At 35.9% G+C, this 17396-nt stretch overlaps 1 protein-coding gene across 4 annotated transcripts in view; it reads left to right on the top strand.

The window, feature by feature from the left end:
* The window catches only part of CDC27 (cell division cycle 27), a 113433-nt gene that overhangs the window by 32165 nt on the left and 63872 nt on the right, over positions 1-17396 (top strand). For all 4 annotated transcript variants that reach the window (XM_074224401.1, XM_074224399.1, XM_074224400.1 and 1 more), the window contains exons 2-3: positions 11793-11868; positions 15622-15769. In XM_074224401.1, the coding sequence (XP_074080502.1) occupies positions 11793-11868; positions 15622-15769 (224 nt within the window). The remainder of the gene's footprint in view (positions 1-11792; positions 11869-15621; positions 15770-17396) is intronic.

Below are 17396 nucleotides of genomic sequence, written 5' to 3'. Positions count from 1 at the left end.
CAGTCAAGAGACAGAGATGGGAAGGAATAGAATTCCAAGCATGGAGAATAGAGAGAATTCACACAGTAAGGAAGATAAGAGTAATAGTAGAGACCAGAGAATGAGTTCACTTTTGGAGATTTATGGGATAAACAGTTTTGAGTTGTCCAATAAGCAATTGAAATCTAGAGATTAGAAGAAATGTTAAGACTAAAGTATATCTGACAGAGTGGGTATGACAGAGGGAACAATTTGAAGGAAAAGAGAGATAAAATAGGATCATTTGTGCATATAGAGAGGTTAGCTTGGTCAAGAAGAAGGTCTGCCATTGTGAGACTGGGCTTAAAAGGTTGTAGGCTAAAGTGAAATAGAGTGGTAGAATCTTAAGTGATGTGAAATGAGAAAATTAAGAGGGAACTCTTAGCTTCAAATATGAGGCAAAGATCTCAGCTAAAAGGGGAGGGAGATTCGTGAGAGGATTTATAGAGATTTGAGGTTTCTAAAAGTCTGTGATAAGTGGGATGGTGAATCAATTAGTGTAAAAAGCCTTGCCTGAGTGTGAGCCCAGTTGAAACTATGTGACATAGTGAAACCAGTCAGTACAATGTCTTGATTTTCTCTAGCTTCATTCAGTCCATATATAAAAATAAAGACAGTTCTTTCTAATAGCCTAGTGTAGATAAGGTGTATGTAGCAATTCTCTTGTATCCTCTCTACGTTGTAGCCTAATTGTTATCTTTGGTCCATCTGTCTTTTAATAAAAGTCAGTCCTTATAACTATGGCGGAAAAGTTCCTGTCTTGAGTTTTCTTCTGCTAATTCTTAATTTACCATTGTTCATAGAGCCTCATCTTCCCCAAAAATCAAGACTGAATAAACCCACTCAAAGAATTCAGTTTCCCAAATCCTGATTATTTGGAATACTGACATTTTGAGAGAGAGAGAGAGAGAGAGAGAGAGATTGATTTTCCTAAAGTTTTTACCAGGTAATCTCTTAGATGGTTGCTAATAATAAAAGAGAACATATCTTCCAATTGTCTGAAGACTTTCATAGAGGACTGTGCCAAAAAGTCACGTCTCCCAATTTCCTTCCTGACTTTTTTATTCTTGCTATTAAAACTGTCTTTGAGGCTTATTCTGTGACTCTGAGGAAAGAAATGACCATTTTATAATATCTATAATGACAGTCTCTTTCTTTAACATTGATAACTGACAGAATCGTTATTTGAAAACTTTGCATCACAAGCAGTATCTGATTAGGGGTTGTCATTGTTAGTTGAAACTCTGGAAATATATCTTATGTGACTAATGGGAAATAAACTGTAGTTAGGTTTCTAGATCAGCTCATAAAAAAGCCCCATTTAACCATAATATACCCAAAAGGTAGGCAACTTAAATGTAGTGGGGGAAAGAAGTAGAACAGAAGATAAGAGTACTAGTTTCACTCTTGCAGTAAACAATTGTAAGACCTTGGGTGAAGCACTTAGCTTTGTGACCCCATGGTTTGGGATTAGTAAAATGAAGAGGTTGGACTAAATGATCAAAGTTCATTTTCAGTTTCAGTGTTTTATGAATAATTTCCACTTCCCTTAAGCACTACTTATAACTGACAAAGTTTATCCTGAGTAACTTAAAAGTCTAAAAAATATGTACTGATTCCCTCACATTATGTAGTTCTTACCCCTTAACCTAAAAAGATAAGAGATAAGTACAGAGACCTGCATGACAAGAGCATTGGCTAGTTGCTTCAGAATGTCTAATAGGTTTTAGATCCTTCAGTTGTATAAGAGGTTTTTTCAGCTGTACTAGATCAGTTTCTGAGTATTCCTATTTAGGAAACAAAAGACAATTGTTGGGGAGAGGTGGGGCAAGAAAGGAGAGTAGGAGCAGGGAGTTTGGATTCTTCCCCTATTGCCTGTACAGATTATTTATATGTTGGTATTTGGAAGGTGAAAACTACTTATATGCTAAATTTATCTTGAAACCTATAAGCATGCTTTGAGAGATGAATAGAGCCATATGAAGTAAACATCATTCTTTATTCTAATCTTTCCCCCAACCTACAGCAACTTAAGAGTCTAATTTTGTCTTTTATTACCTGCTTCTCCCCTAGAGAAGTAGTTTTAAAATTTTTTTCATGGGCATTAGGTTAAGCTTTGAGCTTTAAGGGGACAAAAATGTCTAATGATAATACTTGAGTACTGCTTTGGAAATTTGCCTTTTGGGGTGGCTAGGTGGCACAGTGGATAGAACACCGGCCCTGGAGTCAGGAGTACCTGAGTTCAAATCCAGCCTCAGACACTTAATGATTACCTAGCTGTGTGGCCTTGGGCAAGCCACTTAACCCTATTGCCTTGCAAAAATACTAAAAAAAAAAAATTGCCTTCTAAGGCAAGGTGCAGGGCTACATTTTTCTTACATGGTAGAATAATTCAGAGTTGTTTAAAGAAAAGAATCTCTCCCCAGAACCCTCTCCTCATTAAAAAGGTAAGCCTTTTATGGGTAAAAGGAAGTTTCAGAAGTTTAATGATTGACTAAAGTTTGGGTATATGCTAACTGGTAACCAGGGATGATGAGGGGGAGGGAAACAGAATGTAGTGGAGGTTATTTAGAAAACGTGTGAGTTAGAATAATCCATTGTGACTTTATTAATCCTCAGCTGTATTCTAGGGAAGCTATTGCAGAAAGTACAAAGATAAATTGGATAGGATCCCTGCCTTAAAGAAGTATGCCATTTATCAGAAGAAATAGATATATTCTATTAAGTTTGGCAGGCATTAAGTGCCTACTATGGAAAAGTCACTTTTGAGTGTTAGAGATACAGTGATGCAACATGAATGTTATTAGGTACCTATAGCGTTTAAGGCCTATTAAGAAAGTGAAGATTAAAAAACAACACTGGTTCTGCCCTCAAGAAATTTATAATCTAGTCCTCCTAACTGAGGACTATATGTACATAAATATGTGATAAGGGAAGGATTGCATTGGAACTAGAGATGGCCATCAGGGATACTTAATGGGAGAGGACACTCAAGCTGATTCATGAAGAAAGGGAAAATTTTGAACTGGTAGACAAAGAAAAGGTTATGTGATTTAGGCACTGGAGTCAGCATTAGAGATTCAAGGCCAGCACATGATCAAATTTGGTTGGAAGGTCAAATGTGTAAAAGGGAGTATTATGGGCAAAAGAAGTTAGAAAGGTTTGTTGGAATCAGATTTTGGAAAACTTAAATGTCAGACTCAGAAATTAGGCTTTATTTTGCAAGTAGTTGGGAGGTGCTGAAAGTGTTTTGAGCAGAGATGTTACATCAAACCTATGTATTAAAAAGATTGTTGGGGGCGGCTAGGTGGCATAGTGGATAAAGCACTGGCCCTGGAGTCAGGAGTACCTGAGTTCAAATCCAGTCTCAGACACTTAATAATTACCTAGCTGTGTGGCCTTGGGTAAGCCACTTAACCCCATTGCCTTGCAAAAACCTAAAAAAAAAAAAGATTGTTTTGACAGTTGTGTAAGGAATGAATTGGACTAGAGATGGAAATGTCCATTGTGAGGCTCTTGTAATAATACAAGGGCAGGACTGAATGAGTATAAGAGATTGGAAAGGTAGGTTCAAGAGGATGTGGTAACTCTTGGTAATCAGTTGAATATGAGAGTATAAAGGAGAGGAAGGAGTCATAGATGAGAATTCATTTCAGTAGAAAAATTGGAAAGAATAGCAAGGTTTATGAGGTGAAATGTTTTTTCAGATTAGTTTTCAGGTACCAGCAGATCATACAGTCTTAATTGCTTATTGATTAGTTTCACCTAGATGTTCTATAGACATTTCAAATATGCCATGCTCCAAACATAGCTTGATTTCTTCTCCATTTCTAATACTTCCCTCTTCTAAAGTTTACTATTTCTATGAAGAATACCACTTTTTAAATACTCAAGTTTTCAAAATTAGTGCCATCCTTAACACTTCACCTTCTCTTAATAAATGTTAAATTTTCTATCTTTGTAATATCTCTTTCATACATCAACTTTTTTTTCCTGTAAAGCCACCACTTTAATTCGAATTTTCTCATCTCCTTCCTGGGTCGTTGCAGTAACCTCTGGCTCAGATCTCTTCCTGCTCCAAAGCATCATCTACACAACTGCCCACAACATTTTCTTAAAGCTTAGGTCTGATCTCATCACTCAGTAAACTCCAGTGGTTCCACTTCTCCCCTAGGATCAGATCTAAACCCCACCCCCCCCTTTTTTTTTTTCATTTAAAGTTCTTCATAATCTGGCCTCATTCACTCTTTCCAGGTGTTTCACTTACTGCAATACAGCCATACTGACTTTTTTGCTATTTATGACATGTAACACTCTTTGTTTTTACACTGGTTATTCACCATGCTTGAAAAGTTATCTTGCCAGGGTTAGAACCAAGATGACTGAGTGAAAGGCAGGAAATCCCAGAAGCTTTACGCAGACCACTCCAAATGCCTTAAAATTATGATTCTAACCAAATTCTGGAGTAACGGAACCACCAGTAAGACTGAGTAAATCAATTTTCTAGCCCATGACAACTTACATTATTCACAAGAAGGGGCTTTTCCACCAGTGTTGGAAAGGGTCACAGCCAGAGTGAACCAGCTCCAGCCTTCCAGGAGCAACCTAGGTCCCTGGGGGTGTCGGGGTCTGTGGCAGCAAGAGAGGTTTCCAGACGTCTGAGCCCAGGGATCACCAAGGACAACAAGGAAAACCTCTGCCACCAGAGTGAGTGCGGAGCCCAATGCAGCTCAGGTCTCAGTACAGACGCAGCCCTGGGAACTAGAAGTAGCTTGTAGAGCACTCAGCCCACTGACAGTAAGGAGGTCAGGGGAGACTGTAAAGGTCTTTCCACTTTCCCGGGGGCAGGACTCTGTTACTTTGTCTGTACACAGATCCAAATCACAGTCTGAGGCCCCATATTGCCATAGTGGAGCAGGAACCCTTCTCAGTAACAGGACAGAGGGGAGTGCTTGTGATCATCCACAAACCAGGAGAATAGTCTCCCATAAGACCTTAAAGGAATTGAGGTCCCTGGGGATGTATCCTCAAAACACTCAAAAGCTTGGGAGGTGTGTTAAAATTAGTTCATAAGCTGGGGATATGAGTAAAAAAATGGAAGAAAAAGAATCTGACCAGGCAAGACAATTACTTTGGTCCCATGGAATAATAAAATACACACTCAGAAGATGACAAAGTCAAAGCTTCTGTATCTAAAGCCTCCAAGAAAAATAGGAATTGTCTCAGGCTGTGGAAGAATTCAAAAAAAGATTTTGAAAATCAAGTAAGGAAGGTAGAGGAAAAATTGGGAAGAGAAGTGAGAGAGATGCAGGAAAATCATGAAAACAAAGTCAACAACTTGGTGAGGGAGATACAAAAAAAAATACTGAAGAAAGTAATAGTTTAAAAAAAAGTTTAGGTCAAATGGAAAAAGCAGTCCAAAAAGTCAATGAGGAGAATAATACCTTCAAAAGTAGAACTGATCAAATAGAAAAGGAGATACAAAATCTCTCTGAAGAAAATAACTCCTTCAAATGTAGAATAGAACTAAGGGAAAGTGATGACTTTGTGAGAAATCAGGAAACAATAAAATAAAACCAAAAGAATGAAAAACTTGAAGAAAATGTAAGATATCTCACTGGAAAAGCAACTGACTGGAACAGATCCAGGAAAGATAATTTAAAAATTATTGGGCTACCTGAAAGTCATGACCAGGAAAAAGTCATGGCTTAATTTTTCAAGAAATTCTCCATGAAAAGTATACTGATATCCTAGAAGCAGAGGATAAAATAGAAATTGAGGGAATCCACCAGTCACTTCCTGTAAGAGATCCCCCTCCCCGCCAGCAAAAATACTAACAAAAAATTCCAGAACTCCCAAGTCAAAGAGAAAATATTACAAGCAGCCAGAAAGAAACACTTCAAATATTGTGGCCTGCACTCAGGATTACACAGGATTTAGCAGCTTCAACATTAGGACTGTAGAGCTTGGAATATGATACTTTGGAAGGCAAAAGAGCTTGGATAACAACTGAGAATCAACTACTCAGCAAAACTGAGTATCCGCCTTTCAGGGAAAAAGATGGACATTCAGTGAAATAGGGGACTTTATAACTTTCCTGTTGGAATAACCAGAACTGAACAGAAAGTTTGATCTTCAAGTACAGGACTCAGGTGAGGGTAGACAGGAAGGGAAATGATGAGGGAATTAATGATGTTGAACTGCTTGTATTCCTGTATGGGAAGGTGATACTGATGACTCATATGAACCTTCTCATGTATTAGTGCAATTAGGAGCATATATAGACAAGGCACAGGAGAGCTGAATATGAAGGCATAATATATTATGAAGATGGAGTAAATGGGCAAGAGAGGAATATACTAGGAGAAAGGGAAAGTAAAGGTAGAAGGGGCTAAGATATTTCACACAATGGAGTCAAGAAAAAGTTTTACAATGGCTTGGGGGGGTGATGGGGAATGAGTGAGCCTTCATTCTCATCAGAAGTGGCTCAGAGAGGAAATAACATATACACTCAATAGGGTATAGAAATCTATCTTGCCCTAGAGGGAAAAGGATAGGAAAGGGATGGGAGAAAGGGGACAGAGGGAGAGAAGGGGGGCTGCCCATAAATGATAGAAGAGAGGGAAAATTGTGGGAGAGGGGTAGTCAGTTACAACACACGTTTGAGGCAGGACAAGGTGAAAGGAGAAAGAATAAAATAAATGGGAGTGGGGAAGAATAGAATTGAGGGAAATACAGTTAGCAATAGCAACTGTGGGAAAAGATATTAAAGCAACTTCTCTGATGGACTTATGATAAAGAATGCAATCCCTTCCAAAGAGAGAGCTGACGGTATCTGAACATAAACTAAAGTATATTTTTTCTTTTTCTCTCACTTTATTTTTCTTGAGGTTTATCTTTGGGGGGAGAGAGGGATTATGTTTACTTTTACAACAAAACTATTGTAATGTAATGTGAATGTAAATAAATGTAAGAAAAAGTTAATCATACTTTTACTTTCCTCTCTTGGAATTCTTGATTTCCTTCAATGCTTTAGCTCCAGTGCTGTTCTCTGCATGAGGTCTTTTTCTGGCATCTTCCTTTCCAAAGTTCCCTTGTATATATTTTGTATAAAATATTGTGTGTGTGTGTGTGTGTGTGTGTTGTCTCTTAAGTTGTTGAAATGTGAGTTCTTGGGGTGGCTGGGTGGCACAGTGATTAGAGCACCAGCTCTGGAGTCAGGAGTACCTGAGTTCAAATCCAGCCTCAGGCACTTAATAATTACATAGCTGTGTGGCCTTGGGCAAGCCACTTAACCCCATTGCCTTGCAAAAAAAAAAATGTGAATTCTTTCAAAACAGGGACTGTTTGACTTCTTTCTTTGTATATTCAGAGCCTACCCCAGTTCTTGGCCTATAGGAAGAAAAGTAAAATATGAGATAGTAAAATTACATAAAATAACAGTTTTTTTTTCTAATTTGAAGGTAATAAATAGTCTTTGGTCTTTGTTCAAAGTCCACAATTCTTTCTCTGGGTACAGATCGTATTCTCCTTTCTATATCCAGAGAAAGAATTGTGGAGTTTGAACAAAGACCAAAGACTATTACTTTTAATTTAGGGGAAAAACCCATTATCTTACTATGTAATTTTGCTATCTCTTATATTTAATTTTTCTTGCTCAAGGACATGATTTCTCTGTCATCATATTCAACTGAGATCAATGTATACTATGGAAACAATGTAAAGACTAATAGAATGCCTTCTGTGGGGGATGAGGGGAGGGAAATAGGAATGGGGAAAAATTGTAAAACTCAAAATAAATAAAATCTTTAAAAAATGATTAAACATTTAAATAAGTCAATATATACAGTTATTTAACAATTACAAATGTTAATAAAAGGCAGGGATAATTATTTACTATTAAAAAATGTATGGCCATGAAACAATATTACTACAGTAGTCATGTTGTAAAAGTAAACATAATCCCTTCCTCCCCCTCCCCCAACAAAGAAAGGGAAACCTCAAGAAAAATTGAGAAGAAAAGAAAAAGAAGTATACTTCATTCTATATTCAGAGACTATTAGTTCTGTCTTTGGGCTGAATAGCATTCTTCATAAGTTCATCAGAGAAATTGTTTCAATATTTTTTCCCACAGTTGCTATTGCTAGCTATTCCTATTCCTGTTCCTATCCTCTTCCCCCCAACCCTATTTATTCTATGCTCTCTCTTTTACCCTGTCCCTCCTCAAAAGTTTGTTGTATCTTTCTACCCTCTTCCAGGTTCTTCCTTATTTTCTAGCACCTATACTCTTTCCCCCCCCCATCCCCTTTCTCCCATCCCTTTCCTCTCCTGTTTTTCTCTAGGGTAAGATAGGCTGTACTCAATTGAATGTGTAAGTTATTTCCTTTCTGAGCCACTTCTTTTTTTTTGTTGTTTGTTTAAATTTATTTTTATTAAAGATATTATTTGAGTTTTACAATTCCCCCCCCCCCATCTTGCTTCCCTCCCCCCACCCCACCCCCACGGAAGGCACTCTGTCATTCTTTACTTTGTTTCCATGTTGCACCTTGATCCAAATTGGGTGTGATGAGAGAGAAATCATATCCTTAAAGAAGAGAAGCCTAAGAGGTAACGAGATCAGACAATAAGATAGCTGTTTTTTCCCTAAATTAAAGGGAATAGTCCTTGAACTTTGTTCAAACTTCACAGCTCCTTATCTGGATACAGATAGCACTCTCCTTTGCAGACAGCCCAAAATTGTTCCCACTTGTTGCACTGATGGAATGAGCAAGTCCTTCAAGGTTGAACATTACTCCCATTTTGCTGTTAGGGTGTACAGTGTTTTTCTGGTTCTGCTCATCTCACTCAGCATCAGTTCATGCAAATCCCTCCAGGCTTCCCTGAAATCCCATCCCTCCTGGTTTCTAATATAACAATAGTGTTCCATGACATATATATACCACGGTTTACTAAGCCATTCCCCAATTGAAGGACATTTACTTGATTTCCAATTCTTTGCCACCACAAACAGGGCTGCTATAAATATTTTTGTACAAGTAATGGTTTTACCCTTTTTCCTCATCCCTTCAGGGTATAGACCCAGTAGTGGTATTGCTGGGTCAAAGGGTATGCCCTTTGAGCATAGTTACAAATAGCTCTCCAGAAGGGTTAGATGAGTTCATAGCTCCACCAACAGTGTAATAGTGTCCCAGATTTCCCACAACCCTTCCAACAATGATCATTATCCTTCCTGGTCATATTGGTCAATCTGAGAGGTGTGAGGTGGTACCTCAGAGAAGCTTTAATTTGCATTTCTCTAATAATTGATGATTTAGAGCATTTTTTCATATGGCTATGGATTACTTTGATCTCCTCATCTGTAATTTGCCTTTGCATATCCTTTGACCATTTGTCTGAGCCACTTCTGATGAGAGTAAAGGCTCCCTCACTTCTCCCTCACCATCCCCCTCTTCCACTCCATTGCAAAAGCTTTTTCTTGCCTCTTTTATTGAAACAGCTTAGCCCATTCCACCTCTCTTTTCCCTTTCTCCTCCATTAGCTCAATTCAAATATCCTTCAGGAATACAAGCAGTTCTATGTCATTAAATCCCTCATAGTTTGCCCTTCCTGCCCACCCTTTCTGTGTTTCACCAGAGTCCTATACTTAAAGATCAGTTTTTCCATTTAACTAAGGTCATTTCATCAGGAATGTTTGAAAGTCCCCTATTTTCTTGAAGATTCATCTTTTTCCCTGAAAGAGTATTTTCAGTTTTGCTGAGTAATTGATTCTCAGTTGTAATCTGAGCTCGTTTCCCTTCTGGAATATCATATTCTAATGTCCTACAAGTCCTTCATGTAGAAGCTGCTAAATCCTGTGTTTCCTGACTGTAGCTCCATGATATTTGAATTGTTTCTTCCTGCATGCTTGTAATATTTTCTCCAGGAGTTCTGGAATTTGGCTATAATATCTTGGAATCTCTTTCAGGAGGTGATTGGCATATTCCCTCAATTTCTATTTTGCCCTCTGCTTGTAGGATATCAGGGAAGTTTTCCCTAGATAATTTCTTGAAAAATGAAGTCTAGGCTCTTTTTTCTAGTCATGACTTTCAGGTAGCCCAATAATTTTTAAATGCTTTCTCCTGGATCTATTTTGTAGGGTATTTGTTTTTCCAATGAAATATTTCAAATTTTCTTCTAGTTTTTCATTCTTTTGATTTTGCTTCATTGTTTCATGGTTTCTCACAAAGTCATCAGCTTCCCTTAGCTCCATTCTACATTTTAGGGAATTATTTTCTTCAGAGAGTACATGTTAGGAAGAGTAAGCTATAAGAAGACTGGAAAGTGCTAGATCGTGAAAGACCTTGAATGCCAAAAGATTTTTTTATTTGCTTCTGGTGGCAATAGGGAGAAACTGGAGTTTATTGAGAAGAGGAATCATGTAGACCTGCATTTTAGGAAAGTCATTTTGCTAGCTGAATGGACAGCGGGATTGCAGTGGGGAGACACTTCAGGCAGGCAGATCCTTGAGCAGACTACTGCAGTAATCAAAGTGTGAGACAATGAGAGTTTGCACTAGATTGATATAAGAGGAGAAGGGAACATATTGGAGAGATACAGCAAAGGTAAAATCAATAAGCCTTAGCAATATGTGATAGTAAGAGATAGTGATGAATCCTAGATTTACTCCCATATTGTTAGCCCAAGGGACTGGAAGGATGATATTTCCCTCCATAGTAATAGGGCAGCTGAGTTTGAGGGGAAGATAATGAGTTCTATTTTCAACATTTTAAATTTAAGATGATACTGTATTTCCTGTTCAAGATTGGAAGTCAGCAGAGAGATTGGGGCAAGAAAGGTAGTAAAATCCATGGGCACTAATGTGATTGTCAAGTGAAGTAATATAAAGTAAACTGGTCAACCTGCCAGTTGACAAAGGGAAATCAGAACCCTGTGTTAAAACTGAAACAAGCTGACTTGAGTGAATAATATATGTACCTCCAATCTGTTCAATATATAATTTTTACTCAAATTTCCTCCTCAATCAGTTTGAATATTTTAAATAGTCTGACTTAATGAGTTTATGGATAGCCACTAAGAAAGGAAAGGACCTGAAAGAACTAAAGACAAATAGCTATAAACTCTTAATGTTCCTTTAGTTCTTTGAATGGTAGTGGCATTGAGCTGGAAGTAGTTAATGTGGTGGAACCTTCTGTTTAGTATTATTACCTTGTTGAGTTCCATCTTAGTTTGATGATTGGTTTGTTACAGGAACGGGTGGTCAGGAGGTACAATAACAATGACATTAGAACCTTCTCACTAGTCTGATTTGTTTAGTGGGCTTCTTCTCAACTTTCCTCTGAATTGATTTGAAAAGAAGTGTGGAGTTGAGCATTTTGTGTGTGTGTGTGTGTGTGTGTGTGTGTGTGTAATAAGGTTAGGTTTAATGGACAACTGAGTCAAAAAAGTAATTTTGAGGAATCAGAAGAGTTACCTATTTTGAAGAGTTGCCCTATTTTAATCTTTAATGAGAAAGTTTTATTGCTAAAATAGAAATACTGAGCTTCTCCCCACATTAATGAATCACTTTAAAATCACCCAAAAATTGTCCCAAAGCAATTTTAGCCAAGGCATCAGTTTTACTAGCCAAATGCTGCTATTTCTTGAATTGTGGGTGCTAATTTGAAATTTTCAACTCAACCATTAACAACTCTTAGGCATAGACACTGTGGAAATAAGCTCTTTGAAATATGCAAAAACCATGCAAGATCTCAGAGGCCTTTTTTTTCTCTCTGCAGGCTGCTATATGGCAAGCACTAAACCACTATGCTTTCCGAGATGCAGTTTTCCTTGCAGAAAGACTGTATGCTGAAGGTAATGTGACTCATTTGTTTTTAAATTTGATCTTTAATATTATTTGTAGTTTCAGACTCTCTTTTTATTTACTAGTAGGAATCAGAAGAAATATTTGTGACAGAAATCTTACAGAATAATTTGTAGACAAGGGTTTGTTACTTTTTGTTTTATTGTTAGATTCAGTTTTAGAGAATAAAATGTAAGTAACTGTGCCAGAGTAGATTTATACCCAACCAAGATCTTGAATCTTAGGGATCTTACTGAAGGACTTATGCTTCTCAGGATTAAAACACTGGAAGCTCACTTCTTGAAGAAGGTGTCTTCTATTGGAAATGAAGCAGTTGCTGAGTGGGAACCAGCCAACCCAGAGAAAATTATCAGATATCTGTTGATTCAGAGTACAGACTAGAATGCTCTGTAACCTCTACCTGCTAACTGTCTTCTCAGCTTCCCAGTGTATACAGTGAGATAGCCTATGGACACTAACGTCATTATTCTCAAAATTGATCTAATTATTTTCTATCCTATGGCTGATAAATTTGTACCTCTTTTTACCCTTGACCTTGTAATTCACAATCACTGTCTACTGAGGCAAAAATCATTTTCCCTTGTTAGGTCTCATATCTGGTACAACTCTATGCCTCTACAACTATAGCTTTCTCAGCCCTCTCATTTCATTGTTCTATTCTTCTATTATTAACTCTTCTTTGCCCTAGATTCCAGAAAGTAATTTGTTGGCTCAGAGTGCAGGGCCAGATTCAGGAAGACCTGAATTCAAATCCATCATCAGATACATACTAGTTGTGTTTATCTTATTTGGAGAGTGAAATGGTGAACTTCTCTAATACCTTTGCCAAGGAAACTCTGTAGAAAGTATGAAGTGGGGTCACAAAGAATCAGACATGGCTGAACAATAACAACCCTGGATCCCAACCCTATATCACACCCAACACTTGCCTTCTCTGTTCTTCTTTCTATGGTGCTGAACAGTTAAGGAATTAATGCACGTGTGCCTATTATGATTCAAGTAGCTGAGACCTACTGCTACTTTGAGGAAATCTTTTTTTTCTTCCTCAATTGAGTCTCTATTTTCATGATTTCTGTGGTTCTTTCAGATTTCTTCTTTCCTTAAGCCTTTTATAAGGTTTCTTGCCTTTTTTTTTTTTGCAAGGCAAACGGGGTTAAGTGGCTTGCCCAAGGCCACACAACTAGGTCATTATTAAGTGTCTGAGACCGGATTTGAACTCAGGTACTCCTGACTCCAGGGCCGGTGCTTTATCCACTGTGCCACCTAGCTGCCCTCTTGCCTTTCTTTTCAGGAGCAGATGACATTAACTCTTATTTCAAAGAAAAATATTTAGGTTCTTTTTTTGAGCTCCCTCTTATTCCCCTATTCTGTTCTTAAAAACTCTTGTATTTTTATACTCTTTTTGTCTTTTGTTCTAGTCTCTGAGAAAGGGGTGACCTTTCCTTTTGTGCCTACTGACTATCCCATAAGCATACCACTTCATCTCCTGTTCTTTGCACAGGCTGTCTTCTGTGCATGTAATGTATTCCTTCCTCATTCTACATTTTGGAATGTTTGATTTCCTTAAAGATTCAGGCTAGGCACCACCTTCTTCATAAAACTTTTTCTGGCACACCCTACTTGCTATTTCCCAGACTATCTTGCCTTCATTTTAATATGTATTCTGTACCTATCATCAAATAAGCTTTTTGAAATCACTGTTACTTTTGTCTTTGTATCACTAGTGTAAGAGATAAAAAATGTTTCTATTACAGTTCTCTTTCTACTTGATTGCTCCTTTTGGGTTTTTTTGGCTAGTTCATTATTTTTATTAGTTTGGAAATTTTTCCTCTCCCTCTTTCTCACCTACTCCATCCCTAAGAAAGTGTCGTTCAAGGTTCTTTCCTGGGCTTTCTTCTCATTCTTTGCACTCTTTCTCTTCCTTTCCAGCTTTATTTCTTATTAGCATTCATATACTCTTGTGGTATATGTATAATTGAGGGTCTAAACTTACTTTCCATTAAAATGCTTTCTGTTTTTTCAATTAATCTTGCTAATAATAAATTGGAAACTCTCTCCCGTTTGATTGCTTCTGAATCATGCTTGTCTGGTCAATTTACTAAACTACTTTTCTGGTTTTTTTTAGTAATAAATTATTCATAACAATATTTCCAAAACTCCATTTCTATTTGACAGAAACTGCTGAAAAAACTGGAAAGAAACTAGAGTTAGTGAAACAGTTTGATGTCTCAGTGGATAGAATACTGGACCTGAAGTCAGGGAAATCCAAGTTTAAATCCAACCTCAGACAATCATTTATACCACATACCAAAATAAGTTCTAAATAGATATATAACATAAAAGTTAAAGATCACATCAATTAAGAAGTTAGAGGAGAATATAGTTAATGAGTAAGATCTTTAAGAAAAACAAGGTGTAAAGATCATAAGTGATAAAATATACATTTTCAGTTAAATAAAATCATGCCCCCCATATTTTTATTTCTTTTGAGATACTAGATCTTTTGTTTTTCCAAAAGAATCTTGTTATTTTGTCTATTCTAAAAAGCATTGTTAACTTGATATGGCATTGATTTTATAAATTAATTTAAATGGTTTTAATTTTCATATTATATTGATGCGGATCAACATGAACAATGAAAATTCTTCCAGTTATTCTAGTCTTCCATTTTTTAAACTATTATTTTAAATTATTTTAATTGTATTGATGCCTTTTAATATCAGCTATTTCAGGATGTAAATTCACCACCCAGAATTTTTTCTTATGACAAAAAAAGTTAACCAAAACCATGGTACATGGACCATAGTAGGTATTTAATAAATGCTTATTGACTTACTGGTATCTGAAAGAATATGTCATATTACATGGTCATGGTCTCCTACTTCTACAACAAAAGAAGGGAGGTATATTTTATTCTTTTTTTCATAAAGTCGTGGATAATTACATCTTTTCAGAACTGTTTGTATCCTTTTTACCATTGCTTTTTGGGGAATGAGTCTTTAAAAAAAAATTTTTATTATAATATCTTTCTTATTTGGTTAAGAATTTTCTCCCCATAGTTTGAAAGGCATTTTTCTTAATTTTCTTCATTTTGTGTATAATGCTACCTTTTATAGCTAGATAGCATATTTGCCTGGAAATTGCTAAAATGTATTATGAGATGTTAGTCTAAACTTTTGTTGTAGTCAAATTGATTTCCAGTTTTCTATTAGTTCTTATTGAATAGATATTACTTTCCCTGATAGTATTGGACTTAACTAGCATTGGCCTACTGGGATCAGTTGTCTCTGATTGTTACTTATTTGTCATTTCCACTGATTCATTTTTCTATTTTTAGTTATTACCAAGTAGCTTTGATAATTACTGCTTCGTAATATAGTTTGAAACTTGTAAGGGCCATTTCCCCTTCATTTCTACATTTTTCATTCTTTCTCTTAAGATTTTTAGCTCTTGTGCCATTCAAGTTTTTAAGTAGAAATGATACAGTTGAATCTGTGTTTTTTCCCAATGCTTCTGAAAAGTAATTGCTCTGTTCAACTATTGTTTGATAAACATTTTATCCTCTTTGAAATTTATGAACTGTTTTAATATTGAGTAACTGCTTAAATTCACTTTGGGGTTTTTTTTAGTTAATAGTGAGTGATCTCTGACTTAGCTATTGTCTAATGGAATCTTTTTTTTCCTTCCATTTGCTTGTTATTAAGGACAAAATGACCATTTGTAATTTTTTTTTTCTCCTTCAGTACACTCAGAGGAAGCATTGTTTTTACTGGCAACCTGTTATTATCGCTCAGGAAAGGCATATAAAGCATATAGACTCTTGAAGGGACACAGTTGTACTACACCACAATGTAAATATCTTCTTGCAAAATGTTGCGTTGATCTCAGCAAGTAAGTCACAGAACTTTCCTTTTTAATGCTGTATATTTAGACAAAACACTGTTATTTTTCAGGTGCTGTTATTAATTTGATATTATTGTTCAGATTCTTCTGTATTAAAATTTTGTTGTAATAATTATTGAGAAAAATTGTCATGTTTTTATTCTAAAGCAAAGGTAGTAGTGCAACAATATTTGTTGGAATTTAACCTACAGTTTACAAATTCTCACTTGGTCTCACAAGTATTACCCTTGCTTTCATATATGGATTTAATGGAATAAACCTGGAAATAAGCATCTGCCTTCACATGCAGGGTGGGTGCCTCTTTTGTCTAATAAATATATGGATTTCCAGCCATTCCCTGTGACTGGGAAGGTTAATTAGGAGACAATTTTCTGCCAATCCCCCCCCTTTTTTTTATTTCTATCAAGCAAGGTAAATAGTGTGGTAAATTCTTAATACTACTGTATATTTCTAACTACTTTACCCAGTTGTAGCACTTGTGACTTGACTGTCTCCATTCTATGTGTGAAGGCAGCTGAGTTCTATTAAATTATTTTTGATGATTCATTGATGGTTTATTAATAGATCTCCCAAGAAAAGCATACTATTAAGAACCAAAGTATTTATTTGTTCATAGTCTAAACTGATGACTTTTTATTTAAAAAAAACTGAAAGAATGAGAAAATTACTAAAAACTTTCTTTTTTTAAGAATTCAGCTGCTATCTTTTATTTTTATGTTATCTTCATTTTTCAGTTATCCTTATTCCCTTCTATCCAGGATAAATTGTAATGAAGATTTAAAAAGAACAGGAAAAAAAAACCAGTTAGCAAAACTAGCCAATACATTAACTGGATCTAATGGCCCCTGGAATGTTCCTTATCTATAGATTCCCCACCTCTGCAAAGGAGGTACATTTTCTCATCTCTTATCCAGTGCCAAGATTGGTCATTATTATTATACATCATGCTTTTTCTCTTTTTTTGTAATTTTGATTTACATTGTTATAATAATTTTGTATTGTTTTTCTGGGTCTATTTATTTCACTCTGTATCAAGTCTTCTTATGCTTCATTGAATTCTTATCATTTCCTACAGTGCAGTAATAGTCCACTCAAAAGTCAGAATTATTTTAACACTCCAAAAAAACATAAAAAATTAAATCCTAAAAGTGTTTCTGTGTATATATTTTGCTTATTGATTCTATAAACAAAATTCTAAGATTGGACATTCTTAATTTATATTCAAATCAATTCTGTGCTGAGTTTTTTCATTAAAAAATAAAAAGGTTAGATCTGACAATCTCTATACTATGCTAAGTTTATTATTTCCATCATTTTAGAAAAAGATAACTGGAAGATATAAGGATGTATCATGTTTTCAAAGAAATAGTAATAAGTAATTGGTTGATTACTACTTGCTTAATGTCAAGAAATTACATTTAGTAATTTACATTTTAGCAATTTAATTTAGTTCATGTTTCTAATTTTTGAAAAAATCACAAAACTGCTAAATATCTTATTATTAATGTTGTACCACTTAATTATTTTCCCAAGTAAAAATTTATATTGGTCAGTTTGTACTCACTATCTGGAAAAAAATCTATAGATTCACAAAATTCAGAGTATTAGCCTTACA

The sequence above is a fragment of the Macrotis lagotis genome, chromosome 2, assembly GCF_037893015.1.
Source record: "Macrotis lagotis isolate mMagLag1 chromosome 2, bilby.v1.9.chrom.fasta, whole genome shotgun sequence".
Taxonomy (NCBI): domain Eukaryota; kingdom Metazoa; phylum Chordata; class Mammalia; order Peramelemorphia; family Peramelidae; genus Macrotis; species Macrotis lagotis.
Note: the sequence above shows the minus strand (reverse complement) of the source record. Positions and strands in the feature narration are given on the sequence as shown.